Here is a 23,636-nt window from a genome sequence, read left to right on the forward strand (position 1 = left end):
CATGTGTACGTGTAGGAAGAGAGGAAATTGATTGGTTCTCGGTGAATGTAGGTTTCTGGCATGGGTGTGTGATGTCTCCATGGTTGTTTAATTTGTTTATGGATGGGGTTGTTAGGGACCTGAATGCAAGAGTTTTGGAAAGAGGGGCAAGTATGAAGTCTGTTGTGGATGAGAGAGCTTGGGGTGTGAGTCAGTTGTTGTTCGCTGATGATACAGCGCTTGTGGCTGATTCATGTGAGAAACTGCAGAAGCTGGTGACTGAGTTAGGTAAAGTGTGTGAAAGAAGAAAGTTAAGAGTAAACGTGAATAAGAGCAAGGTTATTAGGTACAGTAGGGTTGAGGATCAAGTCAATTGAAAGGTAAGTTTGAATGGAGAAAAACTGGAGGAAGTAAAGTGTTTTAGATATCTGGGAGTGGATCTGGCAGCGGATGGAACCATGGAATCGGAAATGAATCATAGGGTGGGGGAGGGGGCGAAAATTCTGGGAGCCTTGAAGAATGTGTGGAAGTCGAGAACGTTATCTCGGAAAGCTGAAATGGGTATGTTTGAAGGAATATTGATTCCAACAATGTTGTATGGGTGTGAGGCGTGGGCTATGGATAGAGTTGTGCGCAGGATGGTGGATGTGCTGGAAATGAGATGTTTGAGGACAATATGTGGTGTGAGGTGTTTGATCGAGTAATTAATATAAGGGTAAGAGAGATGAGTGGAAATAAAGAGTGTGGTTGAGAGAGGAGAAGAGGGTGTTTTGAAATGGTTTGGTCACACGCAGAGAATGAGTGAGGAAAGATTGACCAAGAGGATATATGTGTCAGAGGTGGAGGGAACGAGAAGTGGGAGACCAAATTGGAGGTGGAAAGATGGAATGAATAAGATTTTGAGTGATCGAGGCATGAACATGCAGGAGGGTGAAAGGCTTGCAAGGAATAGAGTGAATTGTAACGATATGGTATACCGGGGTCGACGTGCTATCAATGGATTGAATCAGGGCATGTGAAGCGTCTCGGGTAAACCATGGAAAGTTTTGTGGGGCCTGGATGTGGACAGGGAGCTGTGATTTCGGTGCATTATTGCATGACAGCTAGAGACTGAGTGTGAACGAATTGGGCCTTTGTTGTCTTTTCCGATAGCTACCTCGCACACATGAGAGGGGGAGGGGGTTGTTATTCCATGTGTGGCGAGGTGGCGATGGAAATAGATAAAGGCAGACAGTATGAATTATGTACATGTGTACATATGTATATGTCTGTGTGTGTATATATATGTGTACATTGAGATGTTTAGGTATGTATATTTGCGTGTATGGACGGGTATGTACATACATGTGTATACGGGTGGGTTGGGCCATTTTTTTCGTCTGTTTTCTTGCGCTACCTCGCTAACGCGGGAGACAGCGAGATAGGAAAATAAAAAATAAAAGAATATATATATATATATATATATATATATATATATATATATATATATATATATATATATATATATATATATATATATATATATATATATATATATGTAGCGCAAGGAAGCAGACGAAAGAATGGCCCAACCCACCCGTATACACATGTATATACATACAAGTCCACACACGCACATATACATACCTATACATCTCAACGTGTATATACACACAGACATATACATATATACACATGTATATAATTCATACTGTCTGCCCTTATTCATTCGCGTCGCCACCCCGCCACACATGTAACGACAACCCCCTTACCCCGCATATGCGCGAGGTAGCGCTAGGAAAAGACAACAAAGGCCACATTCTTTCACACTCAATGTCTAGCTGTCATGTATAATGAATGCACCGAAACCACAGCTCCCTTTCCACATCCAGGCCCCACAGAACTTTCCATGGTTTACCCCAGACGCTTCATATGCCCCTCTTCAATCCATTGATAGCACGTCGACCCCGGTATACCATATCGTTCCAATTCGCTCTATTCCTCTCACGCCTTTCACCCTCCTTTCTGTTTCAGGCCCTAATCACTAAAAATCTTTTTCACTCCACCTCTAATTTGGTCTCCCACTTCTCCTCGTTCCCTCCACCTTCGACACATATGTAATCTTTGTCAATCTTTCCTCATTCATTCTCTCCATGTGACCAAACCATATCAAAACACCCTCTTCTGCTCTCTCAACCACAATCTTTTCATTTCCACACATCTCTCTTACCCTTTCATTACTTAATAAAACCACCTCACACCACATATTGTTCTCAAACATGCACAACTCTGTTCATAGCCCACACCTCGCAACCATATGATATTGTTGGAACCATTTTTACTTCAAACAAACCCATTTTTGCTTTCCAAGATAACGTTCTCGACTTCCACACATTTTTCAACGCTCCAGCACTTTTGCCCCCTCCCTTACCCTATGATTCACATCCCCTTCCATGGTTCCATCAGCTGCCAAATCCACTCCCAGACATCTAAAACACTTCACTTTCTCCAGTTTTTCACCGTTCAAACTTTCCTCCCAGTTGTCTTGTCCCTCAACCCTGTTGTACCTAATAACCTTGCTCTTATTCACATTTACTCTTAGCTTTCTTCTTTCACACAATTCACCAAACTCAGTCACCAGCTTCTGCACTTTCTCACATGAATCAGCCACCAGCGCTGTATCATCAGCGAACAACAACTGACTCACTTCCCAAGCTCTCTCATCCACAACAGACTGCATGCTTGCCCCTCTTTCCAAAACTCTCACATTCATGTCCCTAACAACCCCATCCATAAACAAATTAAACAAACATGCAGACATTACGCACCACTGCCGCAAACCAACATTCACCGAGAACCAATCTCTTTCCTCTCTTCCTACACGTACGCATGCCTTACATCTTCGATAAAAACTTTTCACTGCTTCTGACAACTTGCCTTCCACACCATGTATTCTTAATACCTTCCATAGAGCATCTCTATGAACTCTATCATATGCCTTCTCCAGATCCATAAATGCTACATAGAAATCCTTTTGCTTTTCTAAGTATTTTTCACATGCATTCTTCAAAGCAAACACCTGATCCACACATCCTTTACCACTTCTGAAACCACACTGCTATTCCCCAATCTGATGCACTGTACATGCCTTCTCTCTCTCCATCAATACCCTCTCATATAATTTCCCAGGAATACCCAACAAACTTATACCTCTGTAATTTGAGCACTCACCTTTGTCCCCTTTGCCTTTGTACAATGGCACTATGCACGCATTCCGCCAGTCCTCAAGCACTTGACCATGAGTCATACATTCATTCAATAACCTTACCAACGAGTCAACAATACAGTCACCCCCCATTTTTGATAAATTCTACTGCAATACCATCGAAACTCGCTGCCTTGCCGGCTTTCATCTTCCGCAAAGCTTTTACTACCTGTTCTCTGTCTATCAAATCATTCTCCCTAACCATCTCACTTTGCACACCACCTCGAGCAAAACACCCGGTATCTGCCACTCTATCACCAAACATATTCAACAAACCTTCAAAATACTCACTCCATCTTCTCACATCACCACTACTTGCTATCACCTTCCCATTAGCCCCCTTCACTGATGTTCCCATTTGTTCCCTTGTCTTACGCACGTTATTTACCTCCTTTCAAACCATCTTTTTATCCTCCCTAGAATTTAATGATACTCTCTCACCCCAACTCTCATTTGCCCTCTTTTTCACCTCTTACACCTTTCTCTTAACGTCCTGCCTCTTTCTTTTATATATCACCCAGTCATTTGCATTATTTCCCTGCAAAAATCGTACAAATGCCTCTCTTTTCTCTTTCATTAATAATCTTACTTCTTCCTCCCAATACTCACTACCCTCTCTAATCTGCCCACCTCTCACCCTTCCCATGCCAAAAGCATCTTTTGTGCAAGCCATCACTGCTTCTCTAAATACATCCCATTCCTCCCCCACTCCCCTTACCTCCTTTCTTCTCACCTTTTTCCATTCTGTACTCAGTCTCTCCTGGTTCTTCCTCACACAAGTCTCCTTCCCAAGCTCACTTATTCTCACCACTCTCTTCACCCCAACATTCTCTGTTCTTTTCTGAAAACCTCTACAAATCTTTACCTTCGCCTTCACAAGATAATGATCAGACATCCCTCCAGTTGCACTTCTCAGCACATTAACATCCAAAAGTCTCGCCTATCAATTAACACGTTATCCAGTAACGCTCTCTGGCTATATCTCCTACTTACATACGTATACTTATGTATATCTCTCTTTTTAAACCAGGTATTCCCAATCACCAGTCCTTTTTCAGCACATAAATCTACAAGCTCTTCACCATTTCCATTTACAACACTGAACACCCCATGTACATCAATTATTCCTATGAGTCCACGGGGAAAATGAAACACGATTAGTTCCCAAGTGCACTTTCGTGCAGTAATCACATACATCAGGGGTGACACAAGAGAGAAAAGTAACAGTCAGTTGATATACAACGAAGAGACATTGCTTTTACACCATTTGGTAAACATGCGTGTGTTTGTGTATGTGTGTATGCGTGTGTGTGTGTGTGTGTGTATGTGTGTGTGTGTGTGTGTGTGTGTGTGTGTGTGTGTGTGTGTGTGTGTGTGTACTTACTGGTCGTCCGTTGATGCGCCAGGAGAGATGGGTTGGGGGTCGTGATGGGCTGGACGTGCACACCAGGTCGACCGTCTCATTCACATGGTACTTAGTCCTGCCCCCAGTGATGACCGGCCCCGAGGTGGGTGGCTCTGTGGGCGGCGGCACAGCACCAGCAGAGAGAGAGAGAGAGAGAGAGAGAGAGAGAGAGAGAGAGAGAGAGAGGTGATTAGTAATCAATTGCCGGAGATTGAGTAGGATACATACATACATACATACATACATACATACATACATACATACATACATACATACATATATAGAGTACATTAACATAACGTATTAGCGTGGCAGTGGGTGTGGGCTGGGAGACTGCTATGTTCTATATCCACCTGGGAATTACATCATAACACACAGTAATGAATGACAACACACCACCAGACGTGTCTCCCTCATGAATATCTGGTGGGCCACACCTCTGTCATCAGTGGTGGGCCACACCTCTGTCATCACTGGTGGGCCACATCTCTGCCATCACTGATGGGCCACATCTCTGTCATCACTGGTGGGCCACATCTCTGCCAGCACTGATGGGCCACATCTCTGTCATCACTGGTGGGCCACATCTCTGCCAGCACTGGTGGGCCACAACTCTGCCATCAGTGGTGGGCCACACCTCTACCAGCACTGATGGGCCACACCTCTGCCATCACTGGTGGGCCACACCTCTGCCATCACTGGTGGGCCACACCTCTGCCAGCACTGATGGGCCACACCTCTGCCATCACTGGTGGGCCACACCTCTGCCAGCACTGATGGGCCACATCTCTGTCATCACTGGTGGGCCACATCTCTGCCAGCACTGATGGGCCACATCTCTGTCATCACTGGTGGGCCACATCTCTGCCAGCACTGGTGGGCCACAACTCTGCCATCAGTGGTGGGCCACACCTCTGCCAGCACTGATGGGCCACACCTCTGCCATCACTGGTGGGCCACACCTCTGCCATCACTGGTGGGCCACACCTCTGCCAGCACTGATGGGCCACACCTCTGCCATCACTGGTGGGCCACACCTCTGCCAGCACTGATGGGCCACACCTCCGTCATCACTGGTGGGCCACACCTCTGCCAGCACTGATGGGCCACACCTCTGCCATCACTGGTGGGCCACATCTCTGCCAGCACTGATGGGCCACACCTCTGCCAGCACTGATGGGCCACACCTCTGTCATCACTGGTGGGCCACATCTCTGTCATCACTGGTGGGCCACACCTCTGTCATCACTGGTGGGCCACACCTCTGCCAGCACTGGTGGGCCACACCTCTGCCATCACTGATGGGCCACACCTCTGTCATCACTGGTGGGCCACACCTCTGCCAGCACTGATGGGCCACACCTCTGCCATCACTGGTGGGCCACACCTCTGTCATCACTGGTGGGCCACACCTCTGTCATCACTGGTGGGCCACACCTCTGTCATCACTGGTGGGCCACACCTCTGTCATCACTGGTGGGCCACACCTCTGCCATCACTGGTGGGCCACACCTCTGTCATCACTGGTGGGCCACATCTCTGCCAGCACTGATGGGCCACACCTCTGTCATCACTGGTGGGCCACACCTCTGTCATCACTGGTGGGCCACACCTCTGTCATCACTGGTGGGCCACACCTCTGTCATCACTGGTGGGCCACACCTCTGCCAGCACTGGTGGGCCACACCTCTGTCATCACTGGTGGGCCACACCTCTGTCATCACTGGTGGGCCACACCTCTGTCATCACTGGTGGGCCACACCTCTGCCAGCACTGGTGGGCCACACCTCTGCCATCACTGATGGGCCACACCTCTGTCATCACTGGTGGGCCACACCTCTGCCAGCACTGATGGGCCACACCTCTGCCAGCACTGATGGGCCACACCTCTGTCATCACTGGTGGGCCACACCTCTGTCATCACTGGTGGGCCACACCTCTGTCATCACTGGTGGGCCACATCTCTGTCATCACTGGTGGGCCACATCTCTGCCAGCACTGATGGGCCACACCTCTGTCATCACTGGTGGGCCACACCTCTGCCAGCACTGATGGGCCACACCTCTGCCAGCACTGATGGGCCACACCTCTGTCATCACTGGTGGGCCACACCTCTGTCATCACTGGTGGGCCACACCTCTGTCATCACTGATGGGCCACACCTCTGTCATCACTGGTGGGCCACACCTCTGCCACCACTGGTGGGCCACACCTCTGCCATCACTGGTGGGCCACACCTCTGTCAGTCATCACTGGTGGGCCACACCTCTGTCATCACTGGTGGGCCACACCTCTGTCATCACTGGTGGGCCACACCTCTGTCATCACTGATGGGCCACACCTCTGTCATCACTGGTGGGCCACACCTCTGCCATCACTGGTGGGCCACACCTCTGCCATCACTGGTGGGCCACACCTCTGTCATCACTGGTGGGCCACACCTCTGTCATCACTGGTGGGCCACACCTCTGTCATCACTGGTGGGCCACACCTCTGTCATCACTGGTGGGCCACACCTCTGCCATCACTGGTGGGCCACACCTCTGTCATCACTGGTGGGCCACACCTCTGCCAGCACTGATGGGCCACACCTCTGCCAGCACTGGTGGGCCACACCTCTGTCATCACTGGTGGGCCACACCTCTGTCATCACTGGTGGGCCACACCTCTGTCATCACTGGTGGGCCACACCTCTGTCATCACTGGTGGGCCACACCTCTGCCATCACTGGTGGGCCACACCTCTGTCATCACTGGTGGGCCACACCTCTGCCATCACTGGTGGGCCACACCTCTGTCATCACTGGTGGGCCACATCTCTGCCAGCACTGATGGGCCACACCTCTGTCATCACTGGTGGGCCACACCTCTGTCATCACTGGTGGGCCACACCTCTGTCATCACTGGTGGGCCACACCTCTGTCATCACTGGTGGGCCACACCTCTGCCAGCACTGGTGGGCCACACCTCTGTCATCACTGGTGGGCCACACCTCTGTCATCACTGGTGGGCCACACCTCTGTCATCACTGGTGGGCCACACCTCTGCCAGCACTGATGGGCCACACCTCTGCCAGCACTGATGGGCCACACCTCTGTCATCACTGGTGGGCCACACCTCTGTCATCACTGGTGGGCCACACCTCTGTCATCACTGGTGGGCCACACCTCTGTCATCACTGGTTATATGATAATGAATCGTGAGTTATGAGGTCACCTTTGATAAATCTTATTGTCAATATTTATAAAGTTATAATTATACAGATGATCACATAATTATAACATACATGTTATTAGTACTCTCTAGCATTAGTGTTCTGGGTCATTAGTTATACATATAATCAGTTTCTTACAGATATGCATACACTATACATGTAACCACTGGGCTACAACCATACATGTTACCACTGGTCTACAGCCATACATCTTACCACTGCTCTACAATCATACATGTTACCACTGCTCTACAGCAACATGTTACCACTTGTATACAACCATACATCTTACCACTGCTCAACAATCATACATGTTACCACTGCTCTACAACCATGCATGTAACCACTGATTTATATCCATACACGTTGCCACTGTCTACAACCATACATGTTACCACTGGTCTACAAGCATACATATTACTACTGGTCCACAACCATACATGTTTCAACTGTCTACATCTATACATGTCACCACTGGTCTACAACTATACATCTTACCACTGGTATACAACTATACATGTTACTACTGGTCTACAACCATACATCTTTCCAGTGGTCTACAACCATACATCTTTCCAGTGATCTACAACCATACACTCACCAATGTCCACACATGCACTCACCATCATCCACACATACACTCACCAACACAAGCACATACCCTCACGAACATATATAGATACACTCACCAATATCCACACATACACTCACCTACAGCCACACATACACTCATCAACATCCACACATACACTCATCAACATCCACACATACACTCATCAACATCCACACATACACTCACCTACAGCCACACATACACTCATCAACATCCACACATACAATCATCAACATCCACATATACACTCACCAATATCCGCACATGCACTAGCAACATCCACATATACACTAACCAACATATATACATACCTTCGCCAACATGAATACATACTCTCAACAACATGCGTATATACGTACGCTCACCATCACCCATACATATATATACTCACCAACATCCACACATATGTTGAAGATGCACACATACAATCACCAACATCCACACATATGTTGAAGATGCACACATACAATCACCAACATGCACACATATGTTGAAGATGCACACATACAATCACCAACATCCACACATATGTTGAAGATGCACACATACAATCACCAACATCCACACATACACTCTCAACTATCCACACAACACTCACCAATGTCCACAGATACACTCACCATCACCTACACATACACTAACCAATATCCACACATAGACTCACCAACATCCACACATACACTCACCAACATACGTGCATATCCTCATCAACATACATACATACACTCACCAATATCCACACTTACAGTCACCAACAGCAAAACATATAATAACCAATATACAAACATACACTCACCAATATCCGCAAATACACTCACCATAAGCACTCACCAACATCCACACATATGTTCACCAAGAACCACATACAAAAGCCAACATCCACACCTACACTCACCAACATCCACACATACACTAACCAAGATCCACACATACAATCACCAACATCCACACATACACTCACCATATCCGCACATACACATACACCATATCCGCACATACGCTCATTAACATCCACATATGCACTCACCTACATATATACATACCTTCACCAACATAAATACATACCTTCAACAACATACGTACATACACTCGCCAACATCCACACACATGCTCACCAAGATCCACACATACAGTAACTAAAATCCACACATACACTCACCAACATCCACACATACACTCACCAACATACGTACATACCCTCACCAGCATGCATACATACACTCACTAATATACACACATGCACTCACCAACATCCACACATACACTTACCAGTATTAGTACATACTCTCACCAACATATATACATTCTCTCACCAATATCCACACATACACTCACCAAGATCCACACATACACTAACCAACACTAACACATGCACTCACCATTGTCCGCACATACACTACCAACATCCACTCATACATTCACTAATACGAATACATACCCTAAGCAACATGAATACATACATTCACCAACATCCATACATACACTCACTAACATCCACACACATGCTTACCAAGATCCACACATACAATCATCAGTATCCACTCACACATTCACCAACATCCACACATACATTCACCGACATCCACACAGACAATCACCAACATCCACACATACAATCACCGACATCCACACATACAATCACCAACATCCACACATACAATCACCAACATTCACACAGACAATCACAAACATACGTACATTCATACACCCACCAACATACATGCATACACTCACCGACATCCACAAATACAATAACCAACATCCACACAGACAATCACCAACATTCACACAGACAATCACCAACATCCACACATACAATCACCAACATTCACACATACAATCACCAACATCCACACATACAATCACCAACATCCACACATACAATCACCAACATCCACACATACAATCACCAACATCCACACAGACAATCACCAACATTCACACAGACAATCACCAACATCCACACAGACAATCACCAACATCCACACATACAATCACCAACATCCACACATACAATCACCAACATCCACACAGACAATCACCAACATCCACACATACAATCACCAACATCCACACAGACAATCACCAACATCCACACAGACAATCACCAACATCCACACATACAATCACCAACATCCACACATACAATCACCAACATCCACACATACAATCACCAACATCCACACAGACAATCACCAACATCCACACATACAATCACCAACATCCACACAGACAATCACCAACATCCACACAGACAATCACCAACATCCACACAGACAATCACCAACATCCACACATACAATCACCAACATCCACACATACAATCACCAACATCCACACATACAATCACCAACATCCACACAGACAATCACCAACATCCACACATACAATCACCAACATCCACACAGACAATCACCAACATCCACACAGATAATCACCAACATCCACACAATCACCAACATCCACACAGACAATCACCAACATCCACACAGACAATCGCCAACATCCACACATACAATCACCAACATCCACACAGACAATCACCAACATCCACACAGACAATCACCAACATCCACACAGACAATCACCAACATCCACACATACAATCACCAACATCCACACAGACAATCACCAACATCCACACATACAATCACCAACATCCACACAGACAATCACCAACATCCACACAGACAATCACCAACATCCACACAGACAATCACCAACATCCACACAGACAATCACCAACATCCACACATACAATCACCAACATCCACACATACAATCACCAACATCCACACATACAATCACCAACATCCACACAGACAATCACCAACATCCACACATACAATCACCAACATCCACACAGACAATCACCAACATCCACACATACAATCACCAACATCCACACATACAATCACCAACATCCACACATACAATCACCAACATCCACACAGACAATCACCAACATCCACACATACAATCACCAACATCCACACAGACAATCACCAACATCCACACAGACAATCACCAACATCCACACAGACAATCACCAACATCCACACATACAATCACCAACATCCACGCATACAATCACCAACATACACGCTTTCACCCACCAATACGCAAACATCAAAACAAACAAACCTCGCAATATAACTCACAGACAACCAAACGTGTCTACAATCAAATTCAGCGAGCAACCATAAGTCACATGGAAGACGTCAAACTAACAATCAAACACAATCAGTTGGGGAAGAACACGCACCTGCAATCATAGTCATCCTAACACTTAACTAAGAAATCTTGTATACAAAACCAATGAAGACAAAACTCAATCAACCGGACATAACAAGATATTGCCAATCAGGCAATTAGAAATAGTCAACCATAACAAAAGTTAATAACAAACTGACAGCTAAAGGCAAGCATTCATACGGTCAACCAAACGATGACAACCACACACCAACAGCCAGGGACAACCACACACCAACAACTAGGGCAACCACACACCAACCACCAGAGACAACCACACATCAAACCCCAATGACAACCATACACTAACAACCAGGGACAAACACACACCAACAACCAGGAACAACCACACATCAACAGCCAGGAACTACCATACATCAACAACCAGGAACTACCATACATCAACAACCAGGGACAACAGCGCATCAACAACCAGGGACAACCACACATGAACAACCAGGGACAACAGCGCATCAACAACCAGGGACAACCACACATGAACAACCAGGGACAACCACACCCCAACAGCCAGGGTTAACTATACACCAACGGCATCCAGACAACCGTGCAACAGTTGCAACGAAACACAACTATACGCCAGGATCATCCAGATACAACCATACTCCAGAATTAACCAGACAACCATACCCTAGAGGCAACCAGACTCAACCATACATAACTATCAATACGCTACCATAATCATGATCTATCAGTATCCAGTGGAAACCTAACACATCAGTACACCACGAGCAGCAAGACAACCATACAAAGTGGCGATAAGACACAACCATACACCAGTGTCCTTTAGACCACCATACGTTAATGGTAAGCATACATAACCATACACCATTGTCCTTTAGACCATCATACGTTAATGGTAAGCATACATAACCATACACCAGTGTCCTTTAGACCACCATACGTTAATGGTAAGCATACATAACCATACACCATTGTCCTTTAGACCACCATACGTTAATGGTAAGCATACATAACCATACACCAGTGTCCTTTAGACCACCATACGTTAATGGTAAGCATACATAACCATACACCATTGTCCTTTAGACCATCATACGTTAATGGTAAGCATACATAACCATACACCAGTGTTCTTTAGACCATCATACGTTAATGGTAAGCATACATAACCATACACCAGTCGCAACGAACATACACCAGTGGAAACCATGACCAACAGTATAACAGTGGGAACCAAGATATAACCTGTAACTAGACACATCCATTCACTAGTGTCAACCAGATAACCCTATACCAGCTACAACCATACGCCACCATACACCATGGGCAACCAGATTGCATTATGCACCATGGGCTACCATACACAACCATACACTAATGGGAACCAGACACAATCATACTCTGATGGCAATCAGACACAACCATACTCTAATGACAACCAGACACAACCATACTCCAACGGCAACCAGAAAAACTATACATAAGTGGAGAACAGAAACAACCATACACCAGTGACGACCAACCTCACCTATATATCAGAGTCAACTACAGGGAACCATACACCATTAGTAACGAGACACAACCATACACCATTGGCAACTAGACGCAACCATACACCATTGGCGACCAGACACAGCCATACACCATTGGCGACCAGACAACCATACACCAGTGGCAACCAGGCAGCGCCATACACCATTGGCAACCAGACACAACCATACACCATTGGCGACCAGACAACCATACACCATTGGCAACCAGACGCAACCATACACCATTGGCGACCAGACACAGCCATACACCATTGGCGACCAGACAACCATACACCATTGGCAACCAGACGCAACCATACACCACTGGCGACCAGACACAGTCATACACCATTGGCGACCAGACAACCATACACCAGTGGCAACCAGACAGCGCCATACACCATTGGCAACCAGACACAGCCATACACCATTGGCGACCAGACAACCATACACCATTGGCAACCAGACGCAACCATACACCATTGGCGACCAGACACAGCCATACACCATTGGCGACCAGACAACCATACACCATTGGCAACCAGACGCAACCATACACCATTGGCGACCAGACACAGCCATACACCATTGGCGACCAGACAACCATACACCAGTGGCAACCAGACAGCACCATACACCATTGGCGACCAGACACAGCCATACACCATTGGCGACCAGACAACCATACACCATTGGCAACCAGACGCAACCATACACCATTGGCGACCAGACACAGCCATACACCATTGGCGACCAGACAACCATACACCAGTGGCAACCAGACAGCACCATACACCATTGGCAACCAGACACAATCATACACCATTGACGACTAGACACAATCATACACCATTGGCGACCAGACTCAACCATACACCATTGGCGACCACACACAACCATACACCATTGGTCACGAGACACAGCCATACACCATTGGTGACGAGACACAGCAATACACCATTGGTGACGAGACACAGCAATACACCATTGGCGACCAAACACAACCACACACCACTGGCAACTAGACACACCCATATACCATTGGCGACTAGACACAACAATACACCATTGCCGAACAGAACAACCATTCACCATTGGCAACCAGACACAACCATACACTATTGGCAACCAGACACTAACCATGCACTATTGGCGACCAGACACAACCATACACCATTGGCGACCAGACACAACCATACACTGTTGGCCACCAGACTACCATACACCATTGGCGAACAGAACAACCATACACCATTGGCGACCAGACAACCATACATCATTGACGACAAAACACAACCATACACTGTTGGCAACCAGACAACCATGCACCATTGGCTACCAGACACAACCATACACCAGAGGCAACCAGACAAACCATACACCATTGGCGACCAAACACAACCATACACTGTTGGCAACCAGACACAACCATGCACCATTGACAACCAGACACAACCATACACTGTTGGTAACCAGACAGCCATACACCACTGCCGACCAAACACAACCATACTCCACTGGCGACCAGACACAATCATACACCATTGGTGACCAGACACAACTATAAACCATTGGCGACCAGACAACCATACACCATTGACAACCAGACACAACCATACACTATTGACAACCAGACACAACCATACACCACTGGCGACCAGACACAATCATACACCATTGGCAGCCAGACACAACCATACACTATTGGCAACCAGACACAACCATACACCATTGCGACCAGACACAACCATACACCGTTGGCGACCAGACACGACCATACACCATTGGCAACCAGAGAACCATACACCATTGGCGGCCAGACACAACCATACACCACTGGCAACCAGACATAAACATGCATCATTGGAGACCAGACTCAACCATACACCATCGGCAACCAGACACAACACTACACCATTGGCTACCAGACACGCCATACACCCTTGGCAACCAGAGAACCATACACCATTGGCGGCCAGAAACAACCATACGCCATTGGCAACCAGACATAAACATGCACCATTGGAGACCAGACACAACCATACACCATTGGCAACAAGACACAACACTACACCATTGGCGACCAGACACGACCATACACCATTGGCAACCAGAGAACCATACACCATTGGCGACCAGACACAACCATACACCACTGGCGACCAGAAATAACCATACACCATTGGCGGCCAGACACAACCATACACCACTGGCAACCAGACATAAACATGCATCATTGGAGACCAGACTCAACCATACACCATCGGCAACCAGACACAACACTACACCATTGGCTACCAGACACGCCATACACCCTTGGCAACCAGAGAACCATACACCATTGGCGGCCAGACACAACCATACACCACTGGCAACCAGACATAAACATGCATCATTGGAGACCAGACTCAACCATACACCATCGGCAACCAGACACAACACTACACCATTGGCTACCAGACACGCCATACACCCTTGGCAACCAGAGAACCATACACCATTGGCGGCCAGAAACAACCATACGCCATTGGCAACCAGACATAAACATGCACCATTGGCGACCAGACACAACCATACACCACTGGCGACCAGACACAACCATACACTGTTGGCCACCAGACTACCATACACCATTGGCGAACAGAACAACCATACACCATTGGCGACCAGACAACCATACATCATTGACGACAAAACACAACCATACACTGTTGGCAACCAGACAACCATGCACCATTGGCTACCAGACACAACCATACACCAGAGGCAACCAGACAAACCATACACCATTGGCGACCAAACACAACCATACACTGTTGGCAACCAGACACAACCATGCACCATTGACAACCAGACACAACCATACACTGTTGGTAACCAGACAGCCATACACCACTGCCGACCAAACACAACCATACTCCACTGGCGACCAGACACAATCATACACCATTGGTGACCAGACACAACTATAAACCATTGGCGACCAGACAACCATACACCATTGACAACCAGACACAACCATACACTATTGACAACCAGACACAACCATACACCACTGGCGACCAGACACAATCATACACCATTGGCAGCCAGACACAACCATACACTATTGGCAACCAGACACAACCATACACCATTGCGACCAGACACAACCATACACCGTTGGCGACCAGACACGACCATACACCATTGGCAACCAGAGAACCATACACCATTGGCGGCCAGACACAACCATACACCACTGGCAACCAGACATAAACATGCATCATTGGAGACCAGACTCAACCATACACCATCGGCAACCAGACACAACACTACACCATTGGCTACCAGACACGCCATACACCCTTGGCAACCAGAGAACCATACACCATTGGCGGCCAGAAACAACCATACGCCATTGGCAACCAGACATAAACATGCACCATTGGAGACCAGACACAACCATACACCATTGGCAACCAGACACAACACTACACCATTGGCGACCAGACACGACCATACACCATTGGCAACCAGAGAACCATACACCATTGGCGACCAGACACAACCATACACCACTGGCGACCAGAAATAACCATACACCATTGGCGACCAGACACAACCATACACCATTGGCGACCAGACACAACCATACACCATTGGCAACCAGTTACAACCATACACCATTGGCGACCAGACACAACCATACACCATTGGCGACCGCATACAACCATACACCATTGACGATCAGACACAACCATACACCACTGGCGACGAGGCACAACCAAAACCATTGGTGACCAAACACAACCATACACCATTGGCGACCAGGTACAACCATACACTGTTGGCAACCAGACACAACCATCCACTATTGGCGACCAGATACAACCATGCACCATTGTCAACTAAACACAACCATACACCATTGGCTACCAGACACAACCATACAACATTGGCGACCAGACACAACTATACATTATTGGCAACCAGACACAGCCATACAACATTGGCCACCAGACACAACCATACACAACAGGCGACCACACATAAACCTACACCATTGGCTACCAAAAACAACCATTCACCATTGGCGACCAGACACAACCATATACCACTGACAACCAGACACAACCCTACACTGTTGGCAACCGAACACAACTATACACCATTGGCAACCAGGCACAGCCATACACCATTGACAACCAGACAGCCATATACCACGGAACCATACACCATTTGCAGCCAGACACAACCATACATGAGTGGCAACCAGACACAACCATACACCATTGACAACCAGACAGCCATATACCACGGAACCATACACCATTTGCAGCCAGACACAACCATACATGAGTGGCAACCAGACACAACCATACACCATTGGCAACCGGGCACAACCATACACCACGTAACTATACATCATTGGCAACCAGACAACACCACACAGCATTGGGAACTAGACCACCACGCAACCATACTCTATTGGCAACCAGACACAACAATACACAATTGGCAACCAGACACAACCATACACCACGCAACCATACATTGTTGGCAACCAGACACAACAATACACAGCTGGCAACGAGACACAACTATACACCGTTGGCAACCAGACATAACCATACTCCACACAACCATACACCACTGGCAACCAGATACAACCAAAAATCAGTGTCGTCAAGACACAACCATACTTCACTATCAACCAGACAAAAACATATTCAGTGTCAGTCAAATACAACCAGCCACCAGAGTCAACCAGAAACAACCGTCCACCAGTGTCAACAATACACAACCAGACATCAGAGTAAAATCAGAGACAATCATACACTAGTGTCAACCAGACACACTTCACCAGTGAAAAAAAGACAACCGGAAACCACTGTCAACAAGATATCTTACATCAGTATCAACCAGGCACGATTAGTGGCATTCAGACACAAGCAGGCATGATTAATGGCATTCAGACACAACCAGGGACGATTAGTGGCACTCAGACAAAACCAGGCACGATCAGTGGCATCTAGACACAATCAGGTATGATCAGTGGCATTCAGGCACAATCTGGCACGATCAGTGACATTCAGACACAACCAGGCACGGTTAGTGGCATTCAGACACAACCAGGCACGGGCAGTGGCATTCAGACACAACCAGGCACGATCAATGGCATTCAGACACAACCAGGCACGATCAGTGGCATTCAGACACAACCAGGCACGATCAATGGCATTCAGACACAACCAGGCACGATCAGTGGCATTCAGACACAACCAGGCACGATCAGTGGCATTCAGACACAACCAGGCACGATCAGTGGCAATCAGACACAACCAGGCACGATCAGTGGCATTCAGACACAACCAGGCACGATCAATGGCATTCAGACACAACCAGGCACGATCAGTGACATTCAGACACAAGCAGGCACGATCAGTGGCATTCAGACACAACCAGGCACGATCAGTGGCATTTAGACACAATAAGGCACGATCAGTGGCATTCAGACACAACCAGGCACGATCAGTGGAATTCAGACACAATCAGGCACGATCAGTGGCATTCTGACACAACCATGCACGATCAGTGGCATTCAGACACAACCAGGCACGATCAGTGGCATCCAGACACAACCAAGCGCGATCAGTGGCATTCAGACACAACCATGCACGATCAGTGGCATTCAGACACAACCAGGCACGATCAGTGGCATTCAGACACAACCAAGCGCGATCAGTGGCATTCAGACACAACCATGCACGATCAGTGGCATTCAGACACAACCAAGCGCGATTAGTGGCATTCAGACACAACCAGGCACGATCAGTGGCATCCAGACACAACCAAGCGCGATCAGTGGCATTCAGACACAACCATGCACGATCAGTGGCATTCAGACACAACCAGGCACGATCAGTGGCATTCAGACACAACCAAGCGCGATCAGTGGCATTCAGACACAACCATGCACGATCAGTGGCATTCAGACACAACCAGGCACGATCAGTGGCATTCTGACACAACCATGCACGATCAGTGACATTCAGACACAACCAGGCACGGTTAGTGGCATTCAGACACAACCAGGCACGATCAGTGGCATTCAGACACAACCAGGCACGATCAATGGCATTCAGACACAATCGGGTACGATCAATGGCATTCAGGCACAACCAGGCACGATCAGTGGCATTCAGACACAACCAGGCACGGTTAGTGGCATTCAGACACAACCAGGCACGATCAGTGACATTCAGACGCAACCAGGCACGGTTAGTGGCATTCAGACACAACCAGGCACGATCAGTGGCATTCAGACACAACCAGGCACGATCAATGGCATTCAGACACAATCGGGTACGATCAATGGCATTCAGGCACAACCAGGCACGGTTAGTGGCATTCAGACACAACCAGGCACGATCAGTGGCATACAGACACAGCCAGGCACGGTTAGTGGCATTCAGACACAACCAGGCACGATCAGTGGCATTCAGACACAACCAGCCACGGTTAGTGGCATTCAGACACAACCAGGCACGGTTAGTGGCATTCAGACACAATAAGGCACGATCAGTGGCATCCAGACACAACCAGGCACGGGCAGTGGCATTCAGACACAACCAGGCACGGTTAGTGGCATTCAGACACAACCAGGCACGATCAGTGGCATTCAGACACAACCAGGCACGATCAGTGGCATTCAGACACAACCAGGCACGATCAGTGGCATTCAGACACAACCAAGCACGATCAGTGGCATTCAGACACAACCAGGCACGATCAGTGGCATCCAGACACAACCAGGCACGATCAGTGGCATTCAGACACAACCAGGCACGATCAGTGGCATTCAGACAACCATACATCTGTGATAAACAAAAACACCTATGTACCAGTGGGAAACAGACACCACATTACACCAGTAGCAACCAGACTTGATAATACAGCAGTGTCATATCGGATATAACAGTATGCCAGGGTGACCTGACAACCACACATCAGTGTCAACCAGACACAACCACACACCAGAGTAGAAAAATAACGTAAAACACCAGTGTGAATAAAAGAAAGACACTCCGGTTTCAACCAGACACTATTATATTACTCAGACATATATGCATCAGTGGCAACCAAACAAAACAATTGGCAACGAGACACAGCCATACATCAGTGGTAACCAGACAACCGTAAACAAGTGGCAACAAGACACGGCCTTACACCAATTTAATTCAGAGAACAAACCACTAATATCAAGAAGACATAACAATACATCAATATGAACCAAACAAAATCATACACCAGTGCCAATCAGAAACAACCCTAAATCAGTGTGTATGAAAACTCCATACGCCAGTGCCAACCATGCACAACCATACACCAGTGCTCACCAGATACAACCATCCGCTAATGCCAATCAGACACAACCATACGTCAGTGTGAACCAGGCACGAATGTACACCAGTGGCAACTTAACAGGAATATCCACCGTTGGCAACCGGATATAACCATACACCAATCTCAACCAAACACGACCATACACCGGTGTCAACCAGATAACCACAAACCAGTATACACCAGACAGGAACATATGCCATAATCAACCACAAGCAACCATACGTGAATGTCAACTAGACACAACCATATACTAGTGTCAACCGGACACAACCATACATCAGTATCAACCAGACACAAACATACACCAGTATTAACCAAACACATCCATACTCCATCAAAAACCACAGTGTCAATTAAACACAACAATATTTTAGTGACAACCAGACACAATCATACACCATAATCAACCGAACACAAGCATACATCAGTGCCAACCAGACACGACCATACACCAATATGAACCAGAAACAACTATACACCAGTATCAACCATAGATAACCGGACACCAATATCAACCGGACACGACCATAAATCAAAATGAACCAGACACAGCCTTACACCAGTATCAACCAGATATAGCCATACATCACTCTCAACCAGACACAACCATAAACCAGTATCAACCAGACATAGCCAGAATCAATCAGACACAACCATATATCAGTATCCCCCAAACAACCAAACATAAGGGTCAACCAGGCATTGTCAATCAGACACAACAGTATATATGTCAGTGTCAACAATGCACAAACATACACCAGTAACAACAGAAGATAACCATCCATCAGTGTCAACTAGACACACCCATACATCAGTGTCAACTAGACACACCCATACATCAGTGTCAACTAGACACACCCATACATCAGTGTCAACTAGACACACCCATACATCAGTGTCAACTAGACACACCCATACATCAGTGTCAACTAGACATGCCCATACATTAGTGTCAACTAGACACGCCCATACATCAGTGTCAACTAGACACACCCATACATCAGTGTCAACTAGACACGCCCATACATCAGTGTCAACTAGACACGCCCATACATCAGTGTCAACTAGACACACCCATACATCAGTGTCAACTAGACACACCCATACATCAGTGTCAGCTAGACACACCCATACATCAGTGTCAACTAGACACACCCATACATCAGTGTCAACTAGATACGCCCATACATCAGTGTCAACTAGACACACCCATACATCAGTGTCAACTAGACACACCCATACATCAGTGTCAACTAGACACACCCATACATCAGTGTCAACTAGACACGCCCATACATCAGTGTCAACTAGACACGCCCATACATCAGTGTCAACTAGACACGCCCATACATCAGTGTCAGCTAGACACACCCATACATCAGTGTCAGCTAGACACACCCATACATCAGTGTCAACAAGACACCAACAAGACACACTAGTGTCAACCAGACAGAACAATGCATCTGTGTCAACCAGATACAACTATACATCAGTGTCAACCAAATACAGCCATACATCAGTGTCAACCAGGTACACCCACACACTTGTCAAACAGCCATAACCATACATCATTGTCAACAATACACAACCATAAAACAGTGTCAAAGACACAACAATATACCAGTGTCAGTCATACACTCCCATACATCAGTGTTAACAAGACACAACCATACATCAATGTCAACCAGACACAACCATACATAAGCTTACACAAGATTCAACCATAGACCAATATCAAGCAGACACAACCATACATCAGTGTCAACCTAACCTATCCATACACTAGTGGCAACCCGACACAACCATACATCAGTGTCAACCACACAAGACCATACATCAGTGTCAACCAGACATAACCATACATCAGTGTCAACCAGACAAAACCATGCACCAGTATTATCCAGACACGACCATACAACAGTAACAACAAAACAAGCGTGCATCAGACACAACCATACATCAGTGTCAACCAGACAAGACCATACAATATTGTCAACCAGACAACCACCCACCGATGACCATAAGGCTCCCATGGCCAGTGACAGTGTTGAAGTCTGGTGCCTCAGCGGAGACCTCACAGCGGTACTGGCCCGACGTGTTGAAACCGACGCGTCGCAGAACAACACGACCTGGCTGTGATGACGCTTCCTGCACGACGGGGGACACAGGATCAGTCAAGCACACGTGTGGGTACAATGGATACATAAGTGAACAATATGTACGTGTGAGTACAGCAGTTACATGAGGGTACAGTAGGTACATGAGGGTACAGTAGGTACGTGAGGGTAGAATACGTGCGTGAGGGTACATGAAAGTACAGCAGTTACATGAGGGTACAGTAGGTACATGAAGGTACAGTAGGTACGTGAGGGTAGAATACGTGCGTGAGGGTACAATAGGTAAGTGAGGCTAAAGTGGGTACATGAGGGTACAGCAGTTACATGAGGGTACATTGGGTAAGTGAGGATGCACTAAGTAGATAAGGGTACAGTAGGTACATGAGGGTACAGTAGGTGAGTGTGGGTACAGCAGATACATGAGGGTACAGTAGGTACGTGAGGGTACGGTACGTACGTAAGGGTACAATAAGTACGAGAGGGTACAGTGGGTACATGAGGGTACAGTAGGCATGTGAGGGTACAGTGGGTACATGAGGGTACAGTAAGCATGTGAGGGTACAGTCGGTACGTGAGGGAACAGTATGTACGCGAAGGTTTGGTGGGTACGTGAGGGTACAGTAAGTACATGAAAGAATTATAGGTACACGAGGGAACAGTAAGAACGAGAGGATACAGTGGGTACATGAGAGAACATTAGGTACGTGAGGGTACAGTAGGTACAGGAAGGTACCGCAGGTACATAAGGGTAAAGTACGTAAGGGTGCAGGGAGGACGTGAGGGTACAGGAAGGACGTGAGGGTACAGCAAGTACGTGAGGGTACAGGAGCGTTAGATACAAAAAGTAACTTAATATAGAAAATATGTTAATAATGAGACGACCGCGAATATACAATGAAATACAAAAAGT

General features: G+C 47.0%; 1 protein-coding gene across 1 annotated transcript in view; it reads right to left on the minus strand.

Annotated features, from left to right (window-relative positions):
* LOC139757466 (uncharacterized) overlaps positions 1–22,814 on the minus strand; it is a 127,988-nt gene extending 105,174 nt beyond the window's left edge. Inside the window, exons 1-2 of the mRNA XM_071677991.1 lie at positions 22,622–22,814; positions 4,608–4,741 (exon numbers count right to left, since the gene is read on the minus strand). Coding sequence (XP_071534092.1) covers positions 4,608–4,741; positions 22,622–22,814 — 327 coding nt within the window. The remainder of the gene's footprint in view (positions 1–4,607; positions 4,742–22,621) is intronic.
* Positions 22,815–23,636: the final 822 nt, after the last annotated feature.

Source organism: Panulirus ornatus, chromosome 26, assembly GCF_036320965.1.
Source record: "Panulirus ornatus isolate Po-2019 chromosome 26, ASM3632096v1, whole genome shotgun sequence".
Taxonomy (NCBI): domain Eukaryota; kingdom Metazoa; phylum Arthropoda; class Malacostraca; order Decapoda; family Palinuridae; genus Panulirus; species Panulirus ornatus.